The 21722-nt window shown below is 33.3% G+C and overlaps 2 protein-coding genes and 1 pseudogene across 4 annotated transcripts; 2 read left to right on the top strand and 1 right to left on the bottom strand.

Annotated features, from left to right (window-relative positions):
• Positions 1–1074: 1074 nt before the first annotated feature.
• On the top strand, positions 1075–9171 carry LOC11405571 (ribonuclease J). Of its 2 annotated transcripts, none has more exons than XM_024781037.2 (16): positions 1075–1342; positions 1451–1682; positions 1806–1929; positions 2706–2762; positions 3031–3222; positions 3306–3383; positions 4006–4188; positions 4267–4347; positions 5423–5488; positions 5588–5680; positions 6311–6436; positions 6794–6907; positions 7021–7116; positions 7199–7296; positions 7371–7759; positions 8706–9171. In XM_024781037.2, exons 1-16 carry the CDS (start codon positions 1225–1227, stop codon positions 8717–8719), a joined length of 2061 nt encoding a protein of 686 aa, XP_024636805.1. In that variant the 5' UTR covers positions 1075–1224; the 3' UTR covers positions 8720–9171. The 2 variants fall into 2 exon arrangements, with proteins under 2 accessions (XP_024636805.1, XP_039689786.1); XM_039833852.1 differs by having other exon boundaries at positions 1077–1342; positions 1454–1682.
• A 945-nt stretch (positions 9172–10116) lies between these two features.
• Positions 10117–11727, bottom strand: LOC11405572 (heat shock 70 kDa protein 8-like; annotated as a pseudogene).
• A 3997-nt stretch (positions 11728–15724) lies between these two features.
• Positions 15725–19381, top strand: LOC11407456 (nucleolar protein 56). 2 transcript variants are annotated; one of them, XM_039833243.1, is made up of 8 exons: positions 15725–16017; positions 16694–16908; positions 17015–17172; positions 17523–17710; positions 17788–18040; positions 18209–18357; positions 18441–18570; positions 18827–19381. In XM_039833243.1, exons 1-8 carry the CDS (start codon positions 15813–15815, stop codon positions 19098–19100), a joined length of 1572 nt encoding a protein of 523 aa, XP_039689177.1. In that variant the 5' UTR covers positions 15725–15812; the 3' UTR covers positions 19101–19381. The 2 variants fall into 2 exon arrangements, with proteins under 2 accessions (XP_039689177.1, XP_003608861.1); XM_003608813.3 differs by having other exon boundaries at positions 15729–16017; positions 18441–18575; positions 18829–19381.
• Positions 19382–21722: the final 2341 nt, after the last annotated feature.

Consider the following 21722-nt stretch of genomic DNA (forward strand, 5'->3'; position numbering starts at 1 on the left):
CAAACTAAGTGCTTAGGGCATCCCCACACTACTGATCTAAGAGGACAAAATGCAGAGAGGACCATGTAGTGATATCCAGAGCGGAAGAATTCTTATATTTTGTCAACCAATCGACACTAAGATTAACTTCTCGAAATATATGATCCAAGACCAAATACGGGGTATGATCGATCAAACTGATAATTCTTAGCAGGGATGAAACTCTAATTCATTTCTTCGAGTCAAAAACTGAATAGCCTTAAGACTATCTAATTCTATGATTGCTATTGATTCTTAGCTTTTTGACAATTTTCTTTTATCATAAAAAAATCAAGGGTTAAATATATTTTTGATATGTATAAAATTCAGAAGTTTTAAATTTAATCCTTACTTAATTTTAATATCTTTTTTAGTCCCTACAAAAAAAATTTACTTATATTTATAGTTCCTTCTAAAACAAATTTTGTATAAGAGTTAAATATGATTTTGGTCCCTATTAGTATATCAAATTTACGTTTTAGTCCCTCTAAAAGTTTCCTTCAACTTTTAGTCCTTGTAAAATTTTCAATCATTACTTTTGGTCTCTATTTTTAAATAAATTTTTGTATTTTTTAATGAAACTATGCATAAATGTATAAAATATTGTAAAAATCTCTCAAAAAAATAGATTTTTTTTTAACAAAACATAAATTAAATATGAATTTTTTACCGTCAAAAATATAAAAATTCATATTTAATTAATGTTTTGGTAAAAAAAAAATGATATTTGAACAACCATTTTATAACAACTTTTGTGTCAACTTTCTTTCTCATACTCACATTACATTTTTAGGTTTTCTCTCTATTACTTTGATTTTCATGTGGATAGATATATTTTTTGTTGTCAAGTAGCTCAGTGGCTAGAGCTCACACAATTAAACTGTGGAGAAGTGGAGTGGCCGGGGTTCGAACCCCGACTGCATATAATATACAATATCTATACCCTACCAACTGAACTAAGCTCGAGGGATATTTTTCTTTATAAATATATGATTTTTTATTTTTTTTTGTCAAATAACATTACTCAATAAAAAAAACTCCGGATGACACCACTATTTTTTTTGAAAACAGAGGACACCTCGATTTCAACGAAAAAGTGTAAGAAATACAGAGTGACCATTTCCCGCTTCGAACTCAACTCCATCTTCGTAGCACCTTCTACCAAAACCCTCTCCATTCCATTTCCCCCAATTCCACAAATCAACGATGGTTACTTGCAATTCCATTTCCCTTTCTCACAATCTCCATTTCTATACCAGATTTCATCGCCTTCACCCGACGCGGCGTTCTCATTATTGCCGTTTTCGTTCCAATGCTCTCCCAAGTAATTCATCCTCTCTTTAATTTCACTCTTCTACCATTTCAATTACGGAACAATTATTTTTATTTTTTAAAATTTGAATGAAATTGGATTATATTGTTGTGTTTTAAGGAGATACTGATGGAGCCAAAGTAGTGCACAAAAGACCAAGAAGAATTGAAGGTCCTAGAAAAAGCATGGAAGATTCCGTTCAACGAAAGATGGAGCAATTTTACGAAGGGTCAGATGGGCCGCCCCTTCGAGTTCTTCCTATTGGTGGGTTGGGTGAAATTGGGATGAATTGTATGCTTGTTGGGAATCATGATCGATATATCCTCGTTGATGCCGGTGTCATGTTTCCAGGGTAGGGTTTACAAGTCCATTATGCTGTATCAAATTGCTGCTTCATGATTGTATTTTTCTCTGATTTTCATTAGTTTTCTAGGTTAACCGACCTTTTTTTGTATACATTGTTAACTGGTTTCAGCGATGATGAGCTTGGGGTCCAGAAGATAATACCTGATACAACATTTATTAAAAAATGGAGCCACAAAATTGAAGCAGTAGTTATAACACACGGTCATGAAGATCATATCGGTGCATTGCCTTGGGTAATGCTTCCTACTCCAAAGAAATATATTCTTTTATCAAACTAGTTTTCTCAGATTTACTCCCTTAGTTTTATTTGAGTATTTGTCATGTGATGCAATGCCCGTTGTTTGATGTATTCTGCCATAAGAAACTGAGACGTACTTAAACAAGCACACTTAGTTTGATAAATGAACCTACTTGGTGTCTTTGCTGCTATGTTAATTTTAAGTTGGTGCAATGGGCTTCAAGAAAGATATACAACTATGATCAAAGATTTTAAGGTCTCTAATAGTGTCTTTTCGATTATAGCATGTGTAACGACTAGAAGTCATGGATATATTTACGGGCTAGTTGTAATGAACTCTTTTACAATATCATATATCTAAGGTAATGGTTGTGTGAACTCCCTTCTGCTACATGTGCCTGCTGTCCTTTCTTGGTAAGGTATGATATTTTTAAAATGTTTCGCTTACTAAGCTGAAGCTGCAGTCTTTCTGTCTTACACCCAAAAAGTGTGGGGTAAGCCTTGTAAGACCAAGAGAAACTCAAAACAACCATACATATAAATCTTTTGTGAATCACATTGCTTCAGTCCTTAGTATTTTTATTTATCTCAGAATTTAATCAGTTTATAATATCAGGAAAAAGTAGTTTTCTCTTCATGTATGTTTTCAAATACTCTGTTTCTTCTATTGCATTCAATCTAATTGATTATTATTCTTTTATTAAAGTTATATGTTTTGCTATCTACTTATATACGCTTTGCAGTTGCTATAATTTTTACTTGGTTCATCAGGTCATCCCAATGTTGGATTCTCAAACACCAGTTTTTGCGTCATCGTTTACAATGGAGGTAAGAAGAAATCTGTATAGTCTTGTTACCTTACTTTATTGTTCAAATGCTGCTTTCCAATTAGTTCATTTGTCATATGAATCAACAATAATGTTCCGTAGGAAGTGATGAGTTAGATGTTAGTGCTAACATATCTTGAAGTTGACTTATTTCTTAAATTCTTCATTGTGTGTCACCATATTAATATTTATTGTAATGAAAATTGTTGCACATTGCTTATTTTGTTCATTGCAATCCATAGAAAGTTAATCTTTGTTATTTATAACAGCTTATAAGAAAACGTTTGAAGGATCATGGTATTTTTGTTCCATCCCGATTAAAAGTATTTAGAACAAGGAAGAAGTTTGTAGCTGGGCCATTTGAGATAGAGCCTATTACAGTGAGCCATTCTATTCCGGATTGCTGTGGATTAGTTCTTCGCTGTTCTGATGGTACTATTCTTCACACTGGGGATTGGAAGGTTAGAATTTTATTTTGTTTCTCAATGTATTGTACCTTCCGTCAACTGTGAATCTCCTGTTGCTCAACATGCTGATTCAACAGATTGATGAAACGCCATTAGATGGTAAAGTTTTTGATCGGGAAGCTCTAGAGGAACTGTCCAAAGAAGGAGTCACATTGGTGAGTCACTTGTATTTTTAATTGTTCTGATGTTTCTCAGGGTGGCAAGTAAATAGGCCTTTTCAAGGTGATTATGTCTTCCATGATTAGTTTTGTCTTGTGCTGGTAGAGGAGCTCAAAAGGGTAGCATTTTTCTACTTTCTAAAGTTTTGACTTTTGAGGTGCAATTTTCTTGGTGATTTTTTTTCTTTCATAGATACCAGTTAGCTATGCTCTGAATTGTTTGATGAAATTCGAATATGTTATAAATGGCTTTTAATTTAAATTTAGGATAGATCTGACATGTACCCGACCTCACCATTATTTTTAATGGAATATTGTGGTGGAAATGGATGGATTTGGCCAATAGGTGTTCACATAATTCACATTGAGTGTATTGGGTTTGATCATTGAGTGGCTAACTCGTGTAATCTTCATTAGTTATAGTAAAATATATCTGTTTTGCCCATGGATGTAGGTTTGAAATTTGTTGTAGCTCGAGCATGCACTAAAACTCTGTGTTGGTTCCTTCTCATTTTCCGCTCTGTGCCTGGTTATCATAACACATGTAGAATTTATGCCGCCTTTTTCTTAAATTTTGTCAAAGGATAGAAGCAAATAATGTTTTGGAATTGCTTTGCAGATGATGAGTGATTCAACAAATGTACTCTCACCTGGAAGGACAATGAGCGAGTCTGTTGTAGCTGATGCATTATTGAGGCATATTTCAGCTGCTAAAGGAAGGGTTATAACAACCCAGTTTTCATCTAACATTCATCGTCTTGGAAGTCTGAAAGCTGCTGCTGATTTGACCGGCCGAAAGTTGGTATGTTTATTTTATTTCTTAGCTTGTATATTTTAATTGATTAAAACTTGTGTTTATAGTGTTGTGACTATTCTACAGGTATTTGCTGGCATGTCTTTAAGGACATATTTGGATGCAGCTTGGAAAGATGGAAAGGTTCCAATTGATTCATCCACTCTGGTAATAAACATGTGTATATATATTTTTGTCATTCTGCTTTTTGTTTTTAAAAAAAAAAAATGGTGGCTGGACTTTTTTTTATAAGAGTTGAGAATTTGGAAAATGGAATCTGGAGGTTGGAAAAGTGTGGTAGCAGTACTTATCAGCCAGTATGTTTTGAATTTGGTGCAAGTAGATTTGTCTCCATAGTCGATATGTGTTTCTTCTACTTTCAAATTGTGTATCTTCATCTCCTGGACATGATTTGTCTCCCCACAGTTACTTTTTGTTGTCTCTGGAGCCTAATTGTACCTTGCTTTTTACCTTGATTTTTTGGTCCACTGGTTCTTTGATGCAGTTAACTCTCAATATATTTATTAAAATTTCAAGATAATGTTTAGTCACGAGTCATGATGTTGAGTGTTGACAACATAAAAAGGGAAACTTGGTGCTAAAATGCTCCATGCTATGCTCGGCCCAAGGAATGGTTGGACCCATCGTGGATCTACTTTAGGCAGTCTTGCCTTGTATTTGCAAGTTGATTCCACGACTTTACCTCCTTCTGGTCCCATGTAAATAATTCCAATTGTTGTTTCAAGATCCCTTTTCCTTTCACAACGTATGAGCCAATAAGTATTTATCTAACTTTTCAAACATATCTATTTTGTTTTTGTTTTTGTTTTTTTCTTTTCTTTCATTTATTTAGATTGTTATTTGCTGGATCTATTTCTTGTTTTCACCGTCGGTCACACAAATAGTAATTGCAGCTGTATATTCTTGTTTCCACCTTGTATTTAGTGTCACAATTTCTCAGATAAAAATATGATGTTAGATTAGTGTTTCATCAGACAAGATATGAATAGAAATAAAACATTAAGGAGAAAATTTGGATAACCTCCCTTGTAATCTTGTTTTGACTACATGGAGAATAGTCCAGTAGTTAAATGGAGACCAAGTAAAACTTTAGGCTGAACCATTAAGAGAGATTTAGTAAATGTGTTATCGTCGGATTTGATACATGGCAGGACTTATTTATAAGAGAAGCTGTAAGTCTCGTTTATGTTGCATGTTCTTAATCATTTCTTATTTTACATAGGTGAAAGTAGAGGATATGCATGCTTATGCACCTAAGGATTTGCTGATTGTGACAACAGGTTCACAAGTAAGTTTTTTTAAGGTTCTCTAAAGACCGTCTCTTTTCATCTACTACAGACAGAGAACAAATTTATGGCATATGACCAAATATTTGCTATTGTGTCAGGCAGAACCACGTGCTGCCTTGAACCTTGCATCTTACGGAAGTAGTCATGCTTTCGAACTGACAAAGGAAGACACTGTGTTGTATTCAGCTAAGGTGTGTAACAAAGTTCTGTGTTGGGCATATGCCTTTTGATTTATTAAAGCATGTTTGATGTACTCTAGAAATCATGGATACAACATGGGGCATGGGACATGGGGATACGACATTTTTAAAAGATTATAGGATACAACATGGCTGTGTGTGATACCATATATGAAATTCATCTAAGATAAACATAAAACACGGATCTTAAATCAAGAGAGAAATCCACATTTTAAAAGTTAACATGGAGTCATTGCAGACACAATAAAATCTTTAAGTTATCTAATTATGGTGTTCTCCTTTGTGTTGTTATAGAGATCCAGAATCAAAAAGCACTCCCAACTACAGTTTGTAGTGTGGTGTCCATGAAGTGTATGAGACAAGTATAATAACTATTATTTTTAAGTTTTTTCCCTTCCTACATTGCTAGGGAACTGATATCAGTGAATGAACTTACAATGTACTCCATTTTACTTTCAAATTTCAAGGCATTCTAGTAATATCTTCTGATTTTTGAGCATGAACTTTTGATTTTATTAATTTCTGAAAATATTTCTGCAGAAGGAAAAGATAATTATCAAAAGTTTTATCTAAAAATCATTTTATGTTGTAAACTTGTCCACTGCTTTTTATAACTGTTAGGTTATCCCTGGTAATGAGTCTCGTGTTATGGAAATGCTAAACCGCATATCAGAGATTGGACCAACAATAGTCATGGGGAAGAATGAATGCCTACACACATCTGGTCATGCGTATCGTGGTGAATTGGTAAGTTTTTATATTGATTATCACCTATTTTTTCCTTTTTGTTCATATCTTCGTTTTCTCATCATTTTCTGTTAAATATAGGCTAGATATGCAACACCATCAAAACATTAGAAACCAAAAAGAATTTGAATAATATTCTTATTTCTAAGGAAAAGTTGGCATGGTTTTATACTCTTACTAGATACCAGGGTAATGAAATGTCACATGGACATTCAAGCCTTGTCAAACTAATTACCTTATCTTGATGCATTTTTTAGTTTACTATATCTGATATTTGTCTTTTAATATGCATCACTTTGTATGGTTTTTGTCTTTGATTTTACATGTTATTTTAAACCATTACATATATTCCTGCAGGAGGAAGTACTTAGAATTGTGAAGCCACAGCATTTTCTTCCCATACATGGCGAACTCTTGTTCTTGAAGGAGCATGAATTACTTGGAAAATCAACTGGCATTCGACACACTGCTGTGAGTGACTGCCTCCTTATTGGTTGTTCTTGTATGATAGATGGGAAACTATTGGCTTACAAGATTTATATAAATATGTCGATGAAACTGATAAGATTTAATTTGTGCACCAGGTTATTAAGAATGGAGAGATGCTCGGCGTTTCACATTTGAGAAATAGAAAAGTCCTTTCTAATGGTTTTATTTCCCTTGGAAAAGAGAATTTGGAGGTTTGTAGTCCTTAAAGTATTCCGGTGGCCTCTTTTTTAGAAATTTATAATTTTGTGATACTACCTCTCTTTTGTCATGCAGTTGAAGTATAGTGACGGTGACAAAGCATTTGGCACATCAAGTGAACTCTTCATTGATGAAAGACTAAGAATTGCATTAGACGGCATCATTGTAGTTAGGTAGATTTTTCAAGTAGTTAGTCAAGGTCAGGTTTAACATGTTCAATCACTTGCTAATCTTGATTGTTTTACAGCATGGAAGTATGTCGCGCTCAAAGTTTAGACAGTTCGGTTGAAAACACCTTAAAAGGAAAGATAAGAATTACCACAAGATGCCTATGGCTTGACAAAGGGAAGCTGTTGGACGCACTCCATAAAGCTGCTCATGCTTCTCTTTCAAGCTGCCCTGTAAACTGCCCACTGGCTCACATGGAAAAGACTGTGTCTGAGATGTTGAGGAAAATGGTGAGGAAGTATAGTGGCAAACGACCTGAAGTTATTGCCGTCGCTATAGAAAATCCTGGAGCTGTTCTTGCTACTGAGATAAACACGAAGTTATCTGGAAAATCCTATGTAGGTGGGATATCAACATTTAGAAATGTGGTGCATAAAGAAAATCAATCCACCAAAATGCAAATGAGAGGTATGATTGGTATGTTAGAATTCTGGAGGTACAATTTGTATGCTTGTAGCTGTTTATGTACATTTGTTATGGAAGTGGTTTTAATTGTATGTGTTAGAGATATAATATAAAAAACAGTTGTCTTTTTTTCTTCATCACTGGCATGTATTTCCTAGATTCTTCCATTCACATTGGTCTTTATGGTGCGAAACTTCTGGAAGTTTACATTATGATAACCTAGCAAAATATGGTTTTTACTCTAGATGTTTCCTCGGACTAATCAATACAAATCAATACTAATATTGTTGTGAATCTTACGTGTTGCTTAGTAAAGAGGTGATTTATTAGAGTAGGAAATAAGTGAGAGAGGTAGAAGAGAAATGGAGCATTTTGTCTGTTTGATTTAGTATATAACTAGAGAAGAGAGTTAGATGTGGGACCCACTCCAGTTTTTAATCTTCTTATGTTGCAAAGAAAGGGCAAAGAAAAACTTATTATTTTTTTTTTATTTTTTTTGCTTTCCACACCTGGGTTCCTTAATAGGTTCTGCACTTGTTTTTTATTTTTGCCAAACTGTGATTTCATCAACACTCTTATACTGAGATAATTTGATAAAAGGAGAAAGTAAATAGAATAAATGTTGCTTGATGATGAAAATGTTAAGAGAAACTTGTGCATTTGATCTTTATATATCAGAACTGTCCAAAATAATAAGTTACACAAAAAAGATCTACGGTGGTTTCTTTCATCTGTTTCTCTTGATATTAACTATATTGATTGATGTAGACTGTATAGAAAGCCAGCATTTTGAGAGATACAACATTGAATTGACTTATATAGAAGGGATTGTGTACAGCCTCTAATACAATTCTATTGTATTGTTGTATTACAGCTATGCAGTACATAAATAGATACTATTAAATGCGATTGCTGCTGTATCAACAATTGATTCCTTTTTTTTAAGCAGGAGATCAAGAATGAGAAGAACAGAAAGGAGACATGGCTATATCTGGAGGACATGGAAAGCGTTTGATAACGAGGCACTGGCAAAAAAATGACTTGGAGTATGGTGAACAAGACCAGATAAATTTGCAAAAGCTTTTGCTTCAAGCTTGATAATGTAAGTGGTCGGTATGAAGATAATCCATGGGTTGCAGTATTATTGCATCATGGATCTGTGAGTTTGAAGATCCCTAATTGTGAGGAGATAGGCGGCATTCAAAGGTATTGCCATATACACCAATAAAAGTTAATGAGGGATTAAGTACGCTGGTTTAGGGGATGATTAATGGTTCCCTTCAACCAAATGGATATGTACCTTTGGGTTGTTCTGATGTCATTAATTGGCATATAAATAGATGTTAATGTAGGATTGATATACTAATTTTAAGGATACCAAAATAAAGTTATTATTCTATTAATTGTCGTAATTAGTTTCATTGTTTTTGTCCGTGGCAAATCTTTGGGCTTCATAAATCAATTGTTGGAATAATAAATAATTATGGTATCACTAGTACTACACTATGCTTAACACGCCTTTTAATTCGTTGAAATTTGTATGAGTCCCATTAAACTTATGCACAGGACGTAACATAATTTAATAGAATCCATTTGAATTTCAACTGAAAGAGCGGTTTAAACAAGTTTCAGCTCCTTATAAATATGAGTAGTGCTGTCAAGATAAAGTGGTCGGACATACATTAATTTCATCCAATAAGAGAGTGTCCCTTCTGTCAAAAAATAAAATAAAATGTCCCTAGCATTCCTTAATACGAGTGTTCACTTTTCGGGTTTAGTCTCTAATTTTTTCATCAAAAGTGGTCTTCCAAAAGTTTTTTTGTGACCAAATTTGGTCCTCTCCTTATAATGAGGTTAATGGTTGCACATGCGGCATTGACACGTCAACTATTTTTATTGACCTGACATTTTAATATATTATTTATGCAAAAATCCAATTTTTTACAAAATTTCCAATTTTTTTTAAATAAAACCCTAATTATCCTCCATTACTGAGACGATCCTTCTTCTCCTTTACTGTGACCCTCATCGTCTTTGTCGTGCCCTTCATTTTCTTACTCCCTCACCACTATTAAGAAAATCAAGATGTCCATTGCTGTGTAGGTAGGATTTCGTATATAGAAGTAGAACTACATCAGTATGGTTGTAGTGAATTAGCATTTTATGTAAGGGCATATAGCGTAAGATATATCTTTTGAATTCTCATAATCTGGATAAACCTTATGAGCTTTTCTATTTGATCTCCAAAATATTTACCAAATGTAAAAAGGGAGATATCTCAAAGTAACCAAAAATAGATGAATAAAACCAAATGGTCCTTATTTTTTAATGAAATGATTTTAGAGCAATGCCCTCTGAATTACTTCCATCGTATTACAACCATTAGACACATTAACCTCTGTTGCTGAAACACAAGAAAACAACTATAAAAGGTACAATGCTGAATGATGCTTTATATCATAATTTTATTGTTCCTTGTTGAAGAAAGTAACCAAATCCTCTGCATCATCATAGCTTCTAATTAGTGAATCATCACACAAATAAAGTGGTCCTTCTTCAAAAAATGTCATATTTGCTTGAGTAACAGGAATATCATAATATTGTTCACCATGCATCCTAACCGACGCAATAACTGTGAGCCAGTTTTCATGGTCTATCGCCAAGCAAACAGTGATTTCTGGAACTCCTTTTGGTGCTGCAGGTATTTCAGTTATTATAACGATGGGTTTCTTTAGCCTTCTCTCCCTCACCTTCGATGACAACTATCAACGCCTCAGTTTGATAATCATGAATTGTTGTAAAAACTGCACTCCTCATTGCTGGCCTCGACGCGTTCCTTGGAATCACATGTACAAATTTGTTTCTGTTAACTCGAATTCCAATGGTATGAAGTGTGACATGAAAATCTAGCAACTCCAAGTTCCTTAAATCCAGTGCCTAAAGAAATAGCTCCTGCCATTGCTGCACCACGAAGTGCAGCATTCAAAGGATTCACCATACCTTTATAAAGCTTATTTCCTTTGCATATTGTAGTAACAAGATTCTCCACCTTTGGTATAATACAACATCACCTACAATTATCACATCATTTATACTCTCAACGTCTACTTTTGCATCTTGCAAGCATTGGATGATTAGTCACCCTTCTCAAACACTTCTTTGTTTACTTCGTCAAACTCCTCGCGCTTGACAACCTTGTGTATCTTCGAACCATCTCCCATCTCTAAATCAAACTCAACACTTGTCTGAGACGAAAGTTGGGTAATCAATTCATGGACTGTATTTCGAACTCGAGCCATCAATTTAATTTCTGTCTTCGTGTGAACACGTTTCTTGAATATATTTTTAGAATCAGGTAAGAGATGACAAATCATATTTTCAAGCAAATCTTCTCTACCAATAGGACTTCCTGTCAGGGCTTTTATTCGAAGTTTCCCTTTTTCTGTAGCAATGACAGCAACATCACAATAACCAGCATCCATATTAAAAACGAGAGCAACTTTTTTCGTTCATTGTTTGTTCATATCCTCAAGAGAAGAAGCAGAAGTCTGCAGTTGTTGTTGTGCATAAAACAAAGCCACTGCTATTGGTTGAGGCATCAGTTCAACATCATCAAGATCAGCCCACGCAGAAGCGCGTTCTATCTGGGTTCGCCGCAATCGAGTGAATGAAACTGGAACAGTAAACACTACCTTTCTTATAGGTATTTTCACCCGAATTTCAACCGAAAACTTTAATTTCACCAGAAATTTTCCAAGGAGTTCTACTGCAGTGGTGGATCTACACGCTTTATTCGCAATTGCAGCAATAAAAGGACGAACCTTAATGTCCAAAGTGTGCATCAGAAATGGTAAATTTTAAATAGGAAGGAAAACCATCCTCCCAACCCCTTCTTGGGTACCTTTCCACACAGAAACACGGCATGGTGATGTGCCAATGTCAATTCCAATTGCTATTTCAGGTTCTGTCATCCTACATTTACAAACCAAGATTGTTAAGAGTTTTCTAAGTAACATCAACTAATTAGTTAGCATTACTTTGTTTGAAAAATTCATGTATGGTAACACTAATTAAGAAGTATTAATCTATAGTCCTACAATAGCACCATCATTGTTTCTTGAATTCCATATTCATGTGTTAATGTGTGTGACACTAAACATAGTCAAGATTTCATTTTTTGCGTAACAATTAATAACAAGATTACAAGAACATTCATATATGGCAGAAGAGAAAAAGAAGAATACTAAACAAGGAAGATGTGATGGTAAAGATGACATACCTGATCAGTAGAGCAATGTGGATTGAAGGTTTCTGTGAGAATAAGACTTGAATAAACGAATTAACTGTTGAGCAAGAAAAAAGGAAATGGAACCCAATACCAGAAGAATAGTTGAGACTTGAGAGTATATGTAAACTAATACCAATGCAAATTACTCGCGTTGTTCTTGAAAGTAAAATAAAAAACAATATTAATATTTGATGATTTTAAAAATAAGAAAAAACTAATTCTATTTAATTATGTAATTTCTAAAATATCTCTTTTTTTTTTCTCTCTAAAATTAATATATGGTTTATTATCCACTAACTTCTCTATATCCATGAAACAAGTTATCAAGGATGACAACATATTTCTTAATAAGAAGTGTGAGTAGGGATGACAATTCGACCCAAGTTCAATGAATATCCGTAAAAAATACTCATAATTGACAGGTAAATACCGATATTGTTGGGTCTGGACTCGGGTTTCGATAATTACCCGCAATTTTGAACGGGTATGGGCGCAAATACGAGCACTTTAGGGCCCACCCCGCCCCGCACCCCGCACATTATTTAATCTCTAACTATACTTTTATAATACTAAAATCAGTTAATTAATCTTAAGTCTTTGATATTTATTGTCACATGCACTTGTTTTTTTTTTTTTTTTATACTTTTGATGTTTTTTAGTTGGCTAAATGCTATGATGTATAATATTTGATAAGTGAATTTAAAAGATTTTGGCTCATATTTTAATTATGCTGTGATGTTTTTTTTTTTTTTTTTTTATTATTAAAATGCGAGTAATGGGCCCAGGTACATGTGCTTAGGTGTTTATAGGGTACGGGGATGGACACCAAATTTGTTGCCAACAAATGTATGAACTCAAGTACGGGATTTTTTTATAAATACGGATATGAAGATGGATATTATAGTATCCTATCCAAAAAGTATCCATTGTCACCCCTAACCATGTGTTCTGTTGGAATCAATTCATAATTAATTAAATAAAGCATTCTTTCTCACATGTTTGTGGCTTTTTTAGGGAAAAATAAGGCATTCTTTCTCATATGCTTCTTTTTAGAGGTTCTCATATGTTGTTTCTAGTGAAAATTTAATAGTTAAATAAGCACCAATGAGATATTATGAATATTTCTGTTGACTTGTGTTTCTTCATCAACACGATAATAAATATCACTAAGACTTGAACTCTCTGCTTGATGGTTCTATTTCCTCTTTGTTTTGGTGGACTTATCCATCATCACTTGCTTCCTTGTCCTGATCCCCGGTGTTTGCCTTACACGGCCTGTTGCCACCACACCACCACCACCTCAAAGTGGCTGCAAATGTGGGAATAACCATCACCTAGTGACTAACTTTGTCACTGTTCTCATTGTTTATCAGACAATTTATTGTCTCTACAATGCATACAAAACACTACACATCTTATTCAAGAAGAAGAAGGATATTACTATCTCAGCCCAATTGACTATCACGATTGAAGGGGTAAAAGGTTCGAAGAAGTCTGAGTCTGAGACGACGGAGTCCAAGTGTGAGTAAGCCTCAGGATTTATGTAAAATAAAATTTACATAAAATATGTTTTAAAAAATATATTTATGTTTATTTTTAGCCTCGAGATTGGTTGAGACGGGCTTGTGATTAGTTCAGTTGTGATTATTATGTTCCCTTCAAATTCCATTTTTCTGCAAATCCATCTATCATTTACTTTTTTTGTGGAAAATATGGTACATAATTTTTTCGATGAAAGAAAAAAAAACTCACATTATTTAAAATATTTGGCCTTTTGAAATTATACTAGCTAGTAGATTGGTGTGTGCTTCCCGTCAAAAAAAGATTGGTGTGTGCTTGGTTATTGGAGTTTTTTTTTTTCCTTTTTATATTTGTTTAACAATGAAATTGAATACCAAAACAAAGTTGACAAATGACAAAATATTGTAAAGAATTCAATGCACAATCATCCACTTGAGGCAGGGGTTTAGTGATAAAAGTTTAGGCTTACCGTGTGTGTTTGGTTCGTTAAACGGTAAATATTAAATAAAACAACGCAAGACAAAATAATATAACACAACAAACAACATACGACAAAATTTTATCTATTAATAATTTTTTGTTTTAAGACAACTTGTATGTTGGACAAAAAGTTGTATTTTGATTTATTGAAGATAATAATTTTAGTTTTCGTTTTGTCCCTTGTTGTACTGCTTACGTTAAAAAATTTCATTTTCTGGCTTTATCAATCAAATGCATCAAATTGAAGTTAAAAATTGTTTGATTTGTTGTTTAATTTATGGTTTTTTTTAAGAACATGATGAAGATGGAAATGAGTTGTAGTCTTGTGGTAGGTGAAATGGTTAAATGGTTTTTTTTAAGAACATGATGAAGATGGAAATGGTTTTTTTTTGTGTAGTGTGTAGGCTAAATGTCATTGTGCAATTGTCATATCTTATCATCATTTATATCAGATCAAACTCGCCCGAAGTTTTTAAGCCACAATGTTTAAATACCCTCGTAAACAATAGTAATACAATCATTAGTTCACTTTAATTAATAATATTTTTTTTCCTTCAAAAAAAAATTAATAATATTTTTTTCTCCATTTTATTTTATTTTATTTTGATTGAAGGTGAGGTGACTCTAAGTTGTCCTTATTTTTTGTAGGGTTAATTAAGTTTTTGGTCCCTATAAATATCTGCAGTTTTGTTTTTAGTCCCTATAAAAATAAATCGCACTTTTTAGTCCCTACAAAATTTTCTGTTAGTGTTTTTAGTCTCTGTTAGATTAAAATTTGTATAATTATGCTTAAACTTTTAAATTTTTGAAAGATTTTTTACATACATGTTCATAACATCGTAAGACACTCTTTTGTAAAAAAATTTAATTTTTTAACATGTAATGAATTAAATATGAATTTTTCTAAAAGCCATATTTTCAAGATTATATTAATGAAAATTTGGACCTAATAATAAAATTTTAAGTTACTTTTTTGCGAAGAAACTTTATATAATATTCTAAGTAAGTATGTGAAAAATATATATTACAAATTTAAAAGTTTAAACACGATTAAGCAAATTTTAATTTTACAAGGATTAAAAGTATGTGTTGGTCCCTGTTAAATTGAAATTTGTTTAATTATACTTAAACTTTAATATTTTTAAATGGTTTTTAACAGACATGTTAAGAACATTATAATAATCTCTTTTATAAAAAATTAGAATTTTTTAACATGTAATGAATTAAATATAATTTTTTTAAAACGCCAAAAATTCAAGATAAAACTAACGAAAATTTGGACCTAAAAATAAAATTTTGAGCTAATTTATCGTTGCGGAACTTTTTATAATGTTTTAAACAAGTATGTAAAAAATCATTAAAAAATTTAAAATTTTAAGCATAATTAAACAAATTTTAATTTAACAGGGACTAAAAACACTAACGGAAAATTTTATAGGGACTAAAAAGTGTGATTTATTTTTATAGGGACTAAAAACAAAACTGCAGATATTTATAGGGACCAAAAACTTAATTAACCTTTTTTTGTATACATGTCAAACTCAACCATATTATTGAGCAGAAATTTAAATTTGAAGAGTTTGAAATGATGTTGGGCCGGGTTGTATATCACAAAAGCTAAAACTGACCCGACCCGTTATTTGTGAATATAACATCATAACACACCCGCCCCTATTAAACCCTAAACCCTGTTTGGCTTCAATTTATTTATACCCCCTTTCCCTCACTCAGACACATTTCTAGGGTTTTCGTTTTCGGCCATCAACAATGGCACTCTTTCTTCTCCACGAAACTGCTCTTGGTTATGCCTTGTTCGAAGCTCATGGAATCGACGAAATCGGTCAGAACACTGAAGCTGTTCGCAACTCTGTTACCGATTTGAGCCGCTTTGGTAAGGTTGTTAAGCTTCGTTCTTTCAACCCTTTTACCTCTGCTCTTGAAAGTCTCGAACAAATCAACGCCGTTTCTGAAGGTAATAAATTCTCCTTTTCATTCTTAATATTCATGCTATATGAATCTGTTATGTAATAGGGGTTGTTTAACTGGTACTGGTTTTAATGTTGTAAAAATATCATTTTTTTTAATGGGTATAGTTTTTTATTTTTCTGTTGTAATGCATCAACTAAGTTTTGAACGTTGTTTATGAAGCTGTAGTTGTTATTGTTATTATTGTTATTATGTTGATGTTGTAACTTGAAACTTTGTTTCAATATGCGTGGTTGGATAGACGCTGTGTCATTACTAGTGAACTGAACTCAAATGCGTTTGTTTCAGCTCAAAAATAGATTATGTGTTAAAAAAAAAGCTATTTCTGTTTGTTTACTACTCATGAAAATAACTACTTTTTTTAAAAGATGGTTTTTAACTTGTTCATGTGTTACGTTTTTGAAGAAATATAGATTTTGGGAAAAGCTAATCCTAATAGCCATTCATTTTAGAGTCAAACAATTTTTTTAATATCCTAAATAAACACCCAAAAATGTCAAAGGTGATATTTTTTATAAAAGAAATAGATTTGTTAAGGAATTTGTTTTTTTTTCTGCGTTGTTTGTTTGGTTTCGATATGTTATGTTTTGAGGGAACTCAAGCTTTTGTTTCGATTTTGTCAGTTTCTTAAGTTGTTTTTGTTTGTTGGTGGTGATGTAAAGGTATTATGACCGATGAGCTGAGGACTGTTTTGGAGACTAACTTACCTAAAGTTAAGGAAGGTAAGAAGGCAAAGTTCAGCTTAGGCGTAGCAGAGTCTAAGATTGGTTCACATATACATGAAGCAACTAAAATTCCGGTTCAAAGTAACGAGTTTGTGGGCGAACTTATTCGTGGTGTCAGGCAACATTTTGACAAGTTTGTTGGTGATCTCAAGGTCAGCATATATTTTAGCCTCTTTTGTTATTTTTACTTGTAGGATCCACTTTGCCCATTTTGACCTGTATTTTTATTTGTTTCTTTTCTGCATTTGAAATCGATAGCAAGGAGATTTGGAAAAGGCACAGCTTGGTCTTTGCCACAGTTACAGCAGAGCTAAGGTTAAATTTAATGTCAACCGGGTTGACAATATGGTCATTCAAGCAATCTTCCTTCTTGACACACTTGATAAGGATGTCAATTCATTCGCCATGAGAGTCAGGTACTATAGGCTTAACATGAATACCCATTCAGATATGCATTATTTTTATATATTTGAAATAGTTTACATATGCTTTTGTGCATGGTCTACTGGCCCCCAACACACACACACCAGGGAGGGGGAGATTGTGATTTGTGGGTTAGAACCACTCAAGAACACAAGTGCCCCCAACACACAAACACACACACCAGGGAGGGGGAGATTGTGATTTGTGGGTTAGAACCAGTCAAGCACACAAGTGTCCCCTGTAACACTTGCTATGTTAGCATCATGTGGACAAATAGCTTACAACTTCAGAGAGCTATAAACTTATAGAATTATTTATCTATTGGTTTATCAATTTTGTGCAGAGAGTGGTATTCATGGCATTTTCCTGAACTTGTGAAGATTGTAAATGATAATTATTTGTACTGCAAAGTTGCAAAATTTATTGAGGATAAGTCTAAGTTGGCTGAAGACAAAATCGAATCCTTAACTGACTTGGTTGGTGATGAAGATAAAGCAAAAGAGATTGTAGAAGCCGCCAAAGCGTCAATGGGTAGAATTTCTTATTTTTGTGTTTTGCTTGTTTTACTTTTTATTCTCTTTCTGAATCCTTTGTCTTGCTATTTTCAGGACAAGATTTGTCCCCTGTGGACTTGATCAATGTCCATATGTTTGCACAAAGGGTGATGGACCTATCTGATTACAGGAGAAGGTTGTCTGATTATCTGAGCACTAAAATGAATGATATTGCACCAAATTTGCAGTCGCTAGTTGGTGATAGTGTTGGTGCTCGTTTGATATCCCATGCTGGTAGTCTCACAAATTTAGCTAAGTGCCCCTCTTCAACTCTCCAGATTCTCGGTGCAGAGAAGGCTTTGTTTAGGTTTTTAACTCGTCCTTGATGTTTAATTTTAAGTTTGAACTGCTTATTTTTTTCATAGAAACGAGCAGGCTTCACTTGGGAAACTGTTTGTTTGTCAGGACAAGTGACTGTTATTATTGGGTTTTGTCATTGCTGCACTCTGATATTCTTTTTTCGTGCTTTATTCAGGGCATTAAAAACAAGAGGAAACACTCCTAAATATGGTCTTATATTCCACTCTTCTTTTATTGGTCGAGCATCTGCCAGAAACAAAGGCCGAATGGCTCGATATCTTGCTAACAAATGCTCGATTGCGTCACGAATAGATTGCTTTTCTGGTTCGTTTCCTGTAAAGTAATATTCGCAATCTCTTGCTTCCTTAAGTTGCACATCTGAATCATGCTTTTGGTGTGTTCTGCAGAAAAGGGTACATCAGCATTTGGGGAGAAACTCCGTGAGCAAGTTGAAGAGCGACTTGACTTTTATGATAAGGGAGTTGCCCCTCGTAAGAACATTGATGTGATGAAATCTGCTATTGAAAGTGTTGATAACAAAGGTAGGGATGCCCTATGAGACCTACTCTGCGTCCATCTCATTTTCTCATAATATGAATTTGGTTGTCGTCACAATCTTGTATACTTCTGCTTGCTACTACATGAGGGGTCTTTTCCATTTTTTGGTGATGCTATACGGTGGGAAGTTTAATTTGTTTTAACTTGAGTGCATTACCGTGCTTATTGCATATATGTAGTTCCTAATGCACTACATAAATTACAGTTCTTTTTGCTGATTTACATGAACTGTTGCAGACACAGAAATGGAAACAGAAGAAGTTTCAGCCAAGAAAACCAAGAAGAAGAAGCAAAAAGCTGCAGATGGAGATGACATGGCTGTAGATAAGGCTGCAGAAATTACAAATGGTGATGCGGAGGATCACAAGTCAGAAAAGAAGAAGAAAAAGAAAGAGAAGAGAAAGTTGGACCAGGAGGTTGAAGTTGAGGATAAGGTTGTAGAAGATGGTGCCAATGCTGATTCAAGCAAGAAGAAGAAAAAGAAATCAAAAAAGAAGGATGCTGAATAAACTAGAATGGTTGCTGTTTCACCTGTTATATTTGTCATGTTGCAGTTTTTGATTGTGTTACATTTTAGTTTTGCTTTGAACTTCTAACAGTTGCTGCACATGTACTATTGACTTTTGTTGATTGCTTTTGGTTTATTTATTTAGATGAAATATTTTGTCCTGCCAAGTTTCCCGGCATGATTATATAATCTTAGTAGCTTATGCACAGTTCTTGATCTGTGATTATTATTGGAAGGTTGAAACGGAAACATACAGATCAATCAACTTTGTTGTTTATCGAAGAACAATGCAATGCAAATCATATTTTAGCTTTTGTTTGTTAATTGAGGAATTAGACATTCAAATTATAATGTTCAAACTAAGCATCCCTAGTTCTATATATACATATTTTAGGACATTATTTATTGTACAGTATATTGGCATTATCAATTGAGAAACCTTAAATTATACAATATCTTAATCTTAATATATATAAATTTTAGACATTCTCCAATCAACCCTGATTAACCCTAATCCCGCCTTTTTTTGACGGGTCTAAATAATTATTTTGAAAAAAAGGTTTGCAAGGAATTGAATTAGGTACCAACACCTTTGAGCTTTTACCACTAGACCACTAACATTTTTATTGAAAGATTGTTGCTTCTAAAATAGATATGCAATCCTAAAGGCATTTTTTTAAGCCACCAACCAATCATTTTTATTGCGTTTATTTCCGTTTGATTAATTTCACATAATTTAGTTTGAGTTTGGTTCCATATGCATTTTTTTATGCAAACAAAATGTTTCTAATTTTCTTTTTTGAGATTTTGTATGTTGGCACTCTCAATCATACTTAATTTGATTGTGTCTATGACTTTAAATATAACTCTAAAATTAATAATATAGTCAGTTTGATACTTATATATGAAACTTTACAAAAACCCGTACATCGTACGGGTTAGAGTCTAGTCGATTTGAGTGATAAAGTTGATTAGGTCTACTTGACACAAAAAAAAAAAAAGTTTACTAGGTTTTTAATTTGATAGTTTTCTTTTCAAAGGTAAAAAAGACATCATATATTGGGTATTATAACTGGAGTTTCAAAATGATTGGAATCCTAGATGACCATTGTATTTCAGTTCATAATAGCAAAAGTAGTGGTTAGCTTTTTTGGAGGAGAATTTTGTTAGCACAAAAACACATCGTAACCAAGTGATTGTTTTTCTTCCCTCGTCTTAACACTAAATAAGGCAACAAAATTTGGTCCAAGAAGAACCACAACTCCACGATTGTACATTACATGTCTTTCTCTCATTATCGAGAGAGTATTTAATCAATTGATCCATGTACTCCGATCATCTTTGCTGAATAAAAATGATGTAGATGCTAAGGTATTATCAAGTTGTGGTTTTTAGTTTTTCTTTGATGAAGTTTAAGGTTTGTAGGTGATAAACATGGTGGCATTTAGCATGGAGAAGAGACAAACTTCCCCACCATAACCAAGTTTATCTTTGACATTAAATCAAAATAGAGAATAGAGAACACTATTATGATAGTCTCTTTTCCACTCTATCTTCCACAACCCTTTTTCACCTTTATCTTTTTTGTTGTTGTGAGCATTCCAGTTCCACCACCTTTTCTCGATTTTACTTTGTAGAGTGTTAATTAAAAGTATGATTAAATGGTTTTAGTTTAATTTTATCAGTCTTTGTATTTTTCTTTAATTAATTTTCGTCGACGTTAAATATCTATGGGTTTAAGTTTCTGGTGAAGGTTGGAACCCCAAGTAAATCTCCAGCATCTCTCCATTCAGATTCAGATAGATTTCAAGTGTAGTGGACAAATATTGTCGACAAAGATCGACTTGACCTTGGTGGTGGGAAAGTTTATCATTTCCCACTAAATGCCGCCAATAAATAGATTGGACCAAGGTTTTGCAACTCGAGAGTTTACCTCAATTCGTTTTACTTAGATAAACTCGACTCGTAAACTCGAATCGTAAACTCGTACGAGTCTACCTAAAATTGAAATTTTATACAATTTATTATATGCATGGCATATGTAAACTAATATAATACTGTAAAAGATCAATAGTGAAAAATATAGACTTAATTATAAATGCAAAGTATACCAAACTACCATAAAAAAATGTATGCTTCACTTAGTATCAAAATAGAAAAATTAACACACAAAAGCATAGGTTACATAAGTCTCTAAAGTCTAGCCCATCCCAAAAAGAAAGTTTCACAAGTTTCTAAACTTGAGAATAAAACTATCCAAAAAACAAATTAGGTAATTTCTTCATCTCCATCTACATCAAATTCTTGAAGAAAAAAAAAATGGACCATTTTTGAAGAAAAAAAAATACAGGAGTAAACTCGGAAAAACGGTAAACTCGCCTAATTTCACACGAGTTTACGGAGTGTTAACTCGGTCAAACTCGTCAAACTTTTCGATTTTACCAGAAATCGAGTTTACCTCCGAGTTAAAACGCTTTTAGCACCTAAATACGTAAACTCACCGAGTTGACACTCGATTTGTGAAACATTGAATTGGACTTCTCTAGAATGATCAACTAATTTTAGAGTGTAAAATGGATAATATCAACCCTTAACTAACAAATTAAAGATAAATATTATAAGA

This window comes from Medicago truncatula, chromosome 4 (assembly GCF_003473485.1).
Source record: "Medicago truncatula cultivar Jemalong A17 chromosome 4, MtrunA17r5.0-ANR, whole genome shotgun sequence".
In the NCBI taxonomy this organism is placed as follows: Eukaryota; Viridiplantae; Streptophyta; class Magnoliopsida; order Fabales; family Fabaceae; genus Medicago; species Medicago truncatula.

What these genes read in the sequence shown, in the direction of transcription:
- LOC11407456 (XM_003608813.3), top strand. Translation starts at nt 15,813, where the DNA reads ATGGCACTCTTTCTTCTCCACGAAACTGCTCTTGGTTATGCCTTGTTC. An exon ending in AGTTTGTTGGTGATCTCAAG is followed by an intron (nt 16,909 to 17,014) that starts GTCAGCATATAT and finishes TGAAATCGATAG; the next exon opens with CAAGGAGATTTGGAAAAGGC. An exon ending in ACGAATAGATTGCTTTTCTG is followed by an intron (nt 18,358 to 18,440) that starts GTTCGTTTCCTG and finishes TGTGTTCTGCAG; the next exon opens with AAAAGGGTACATCAGCATTT.
- LOC11405571 (XM_024781037.2), top strand. Translation starts at nt 1,225, where the DNA reads ATGGTTACTTGCAATTCCATTTCCCTTTCTCACAATCTCCATTTCTAT. An exon ending in CCAAAGAAGGAGTCACATTG is followed by an intron (nt 3,384 to 4,005) that starts GTGAGTCACTTG and finishes ATTGCTTTGCAG; the next exon opens with ATGATGAGTGATTCAACAAA. An exon ending in TTGGAAAAGAGAATTTGGAG is followed by an intron (nt 7,117 to 7,198) that starts GTTTGTAGTCCT and finishes TTTGTCATGCAG; the next exon opens with TTGAAGTATAGTGACGGTGA.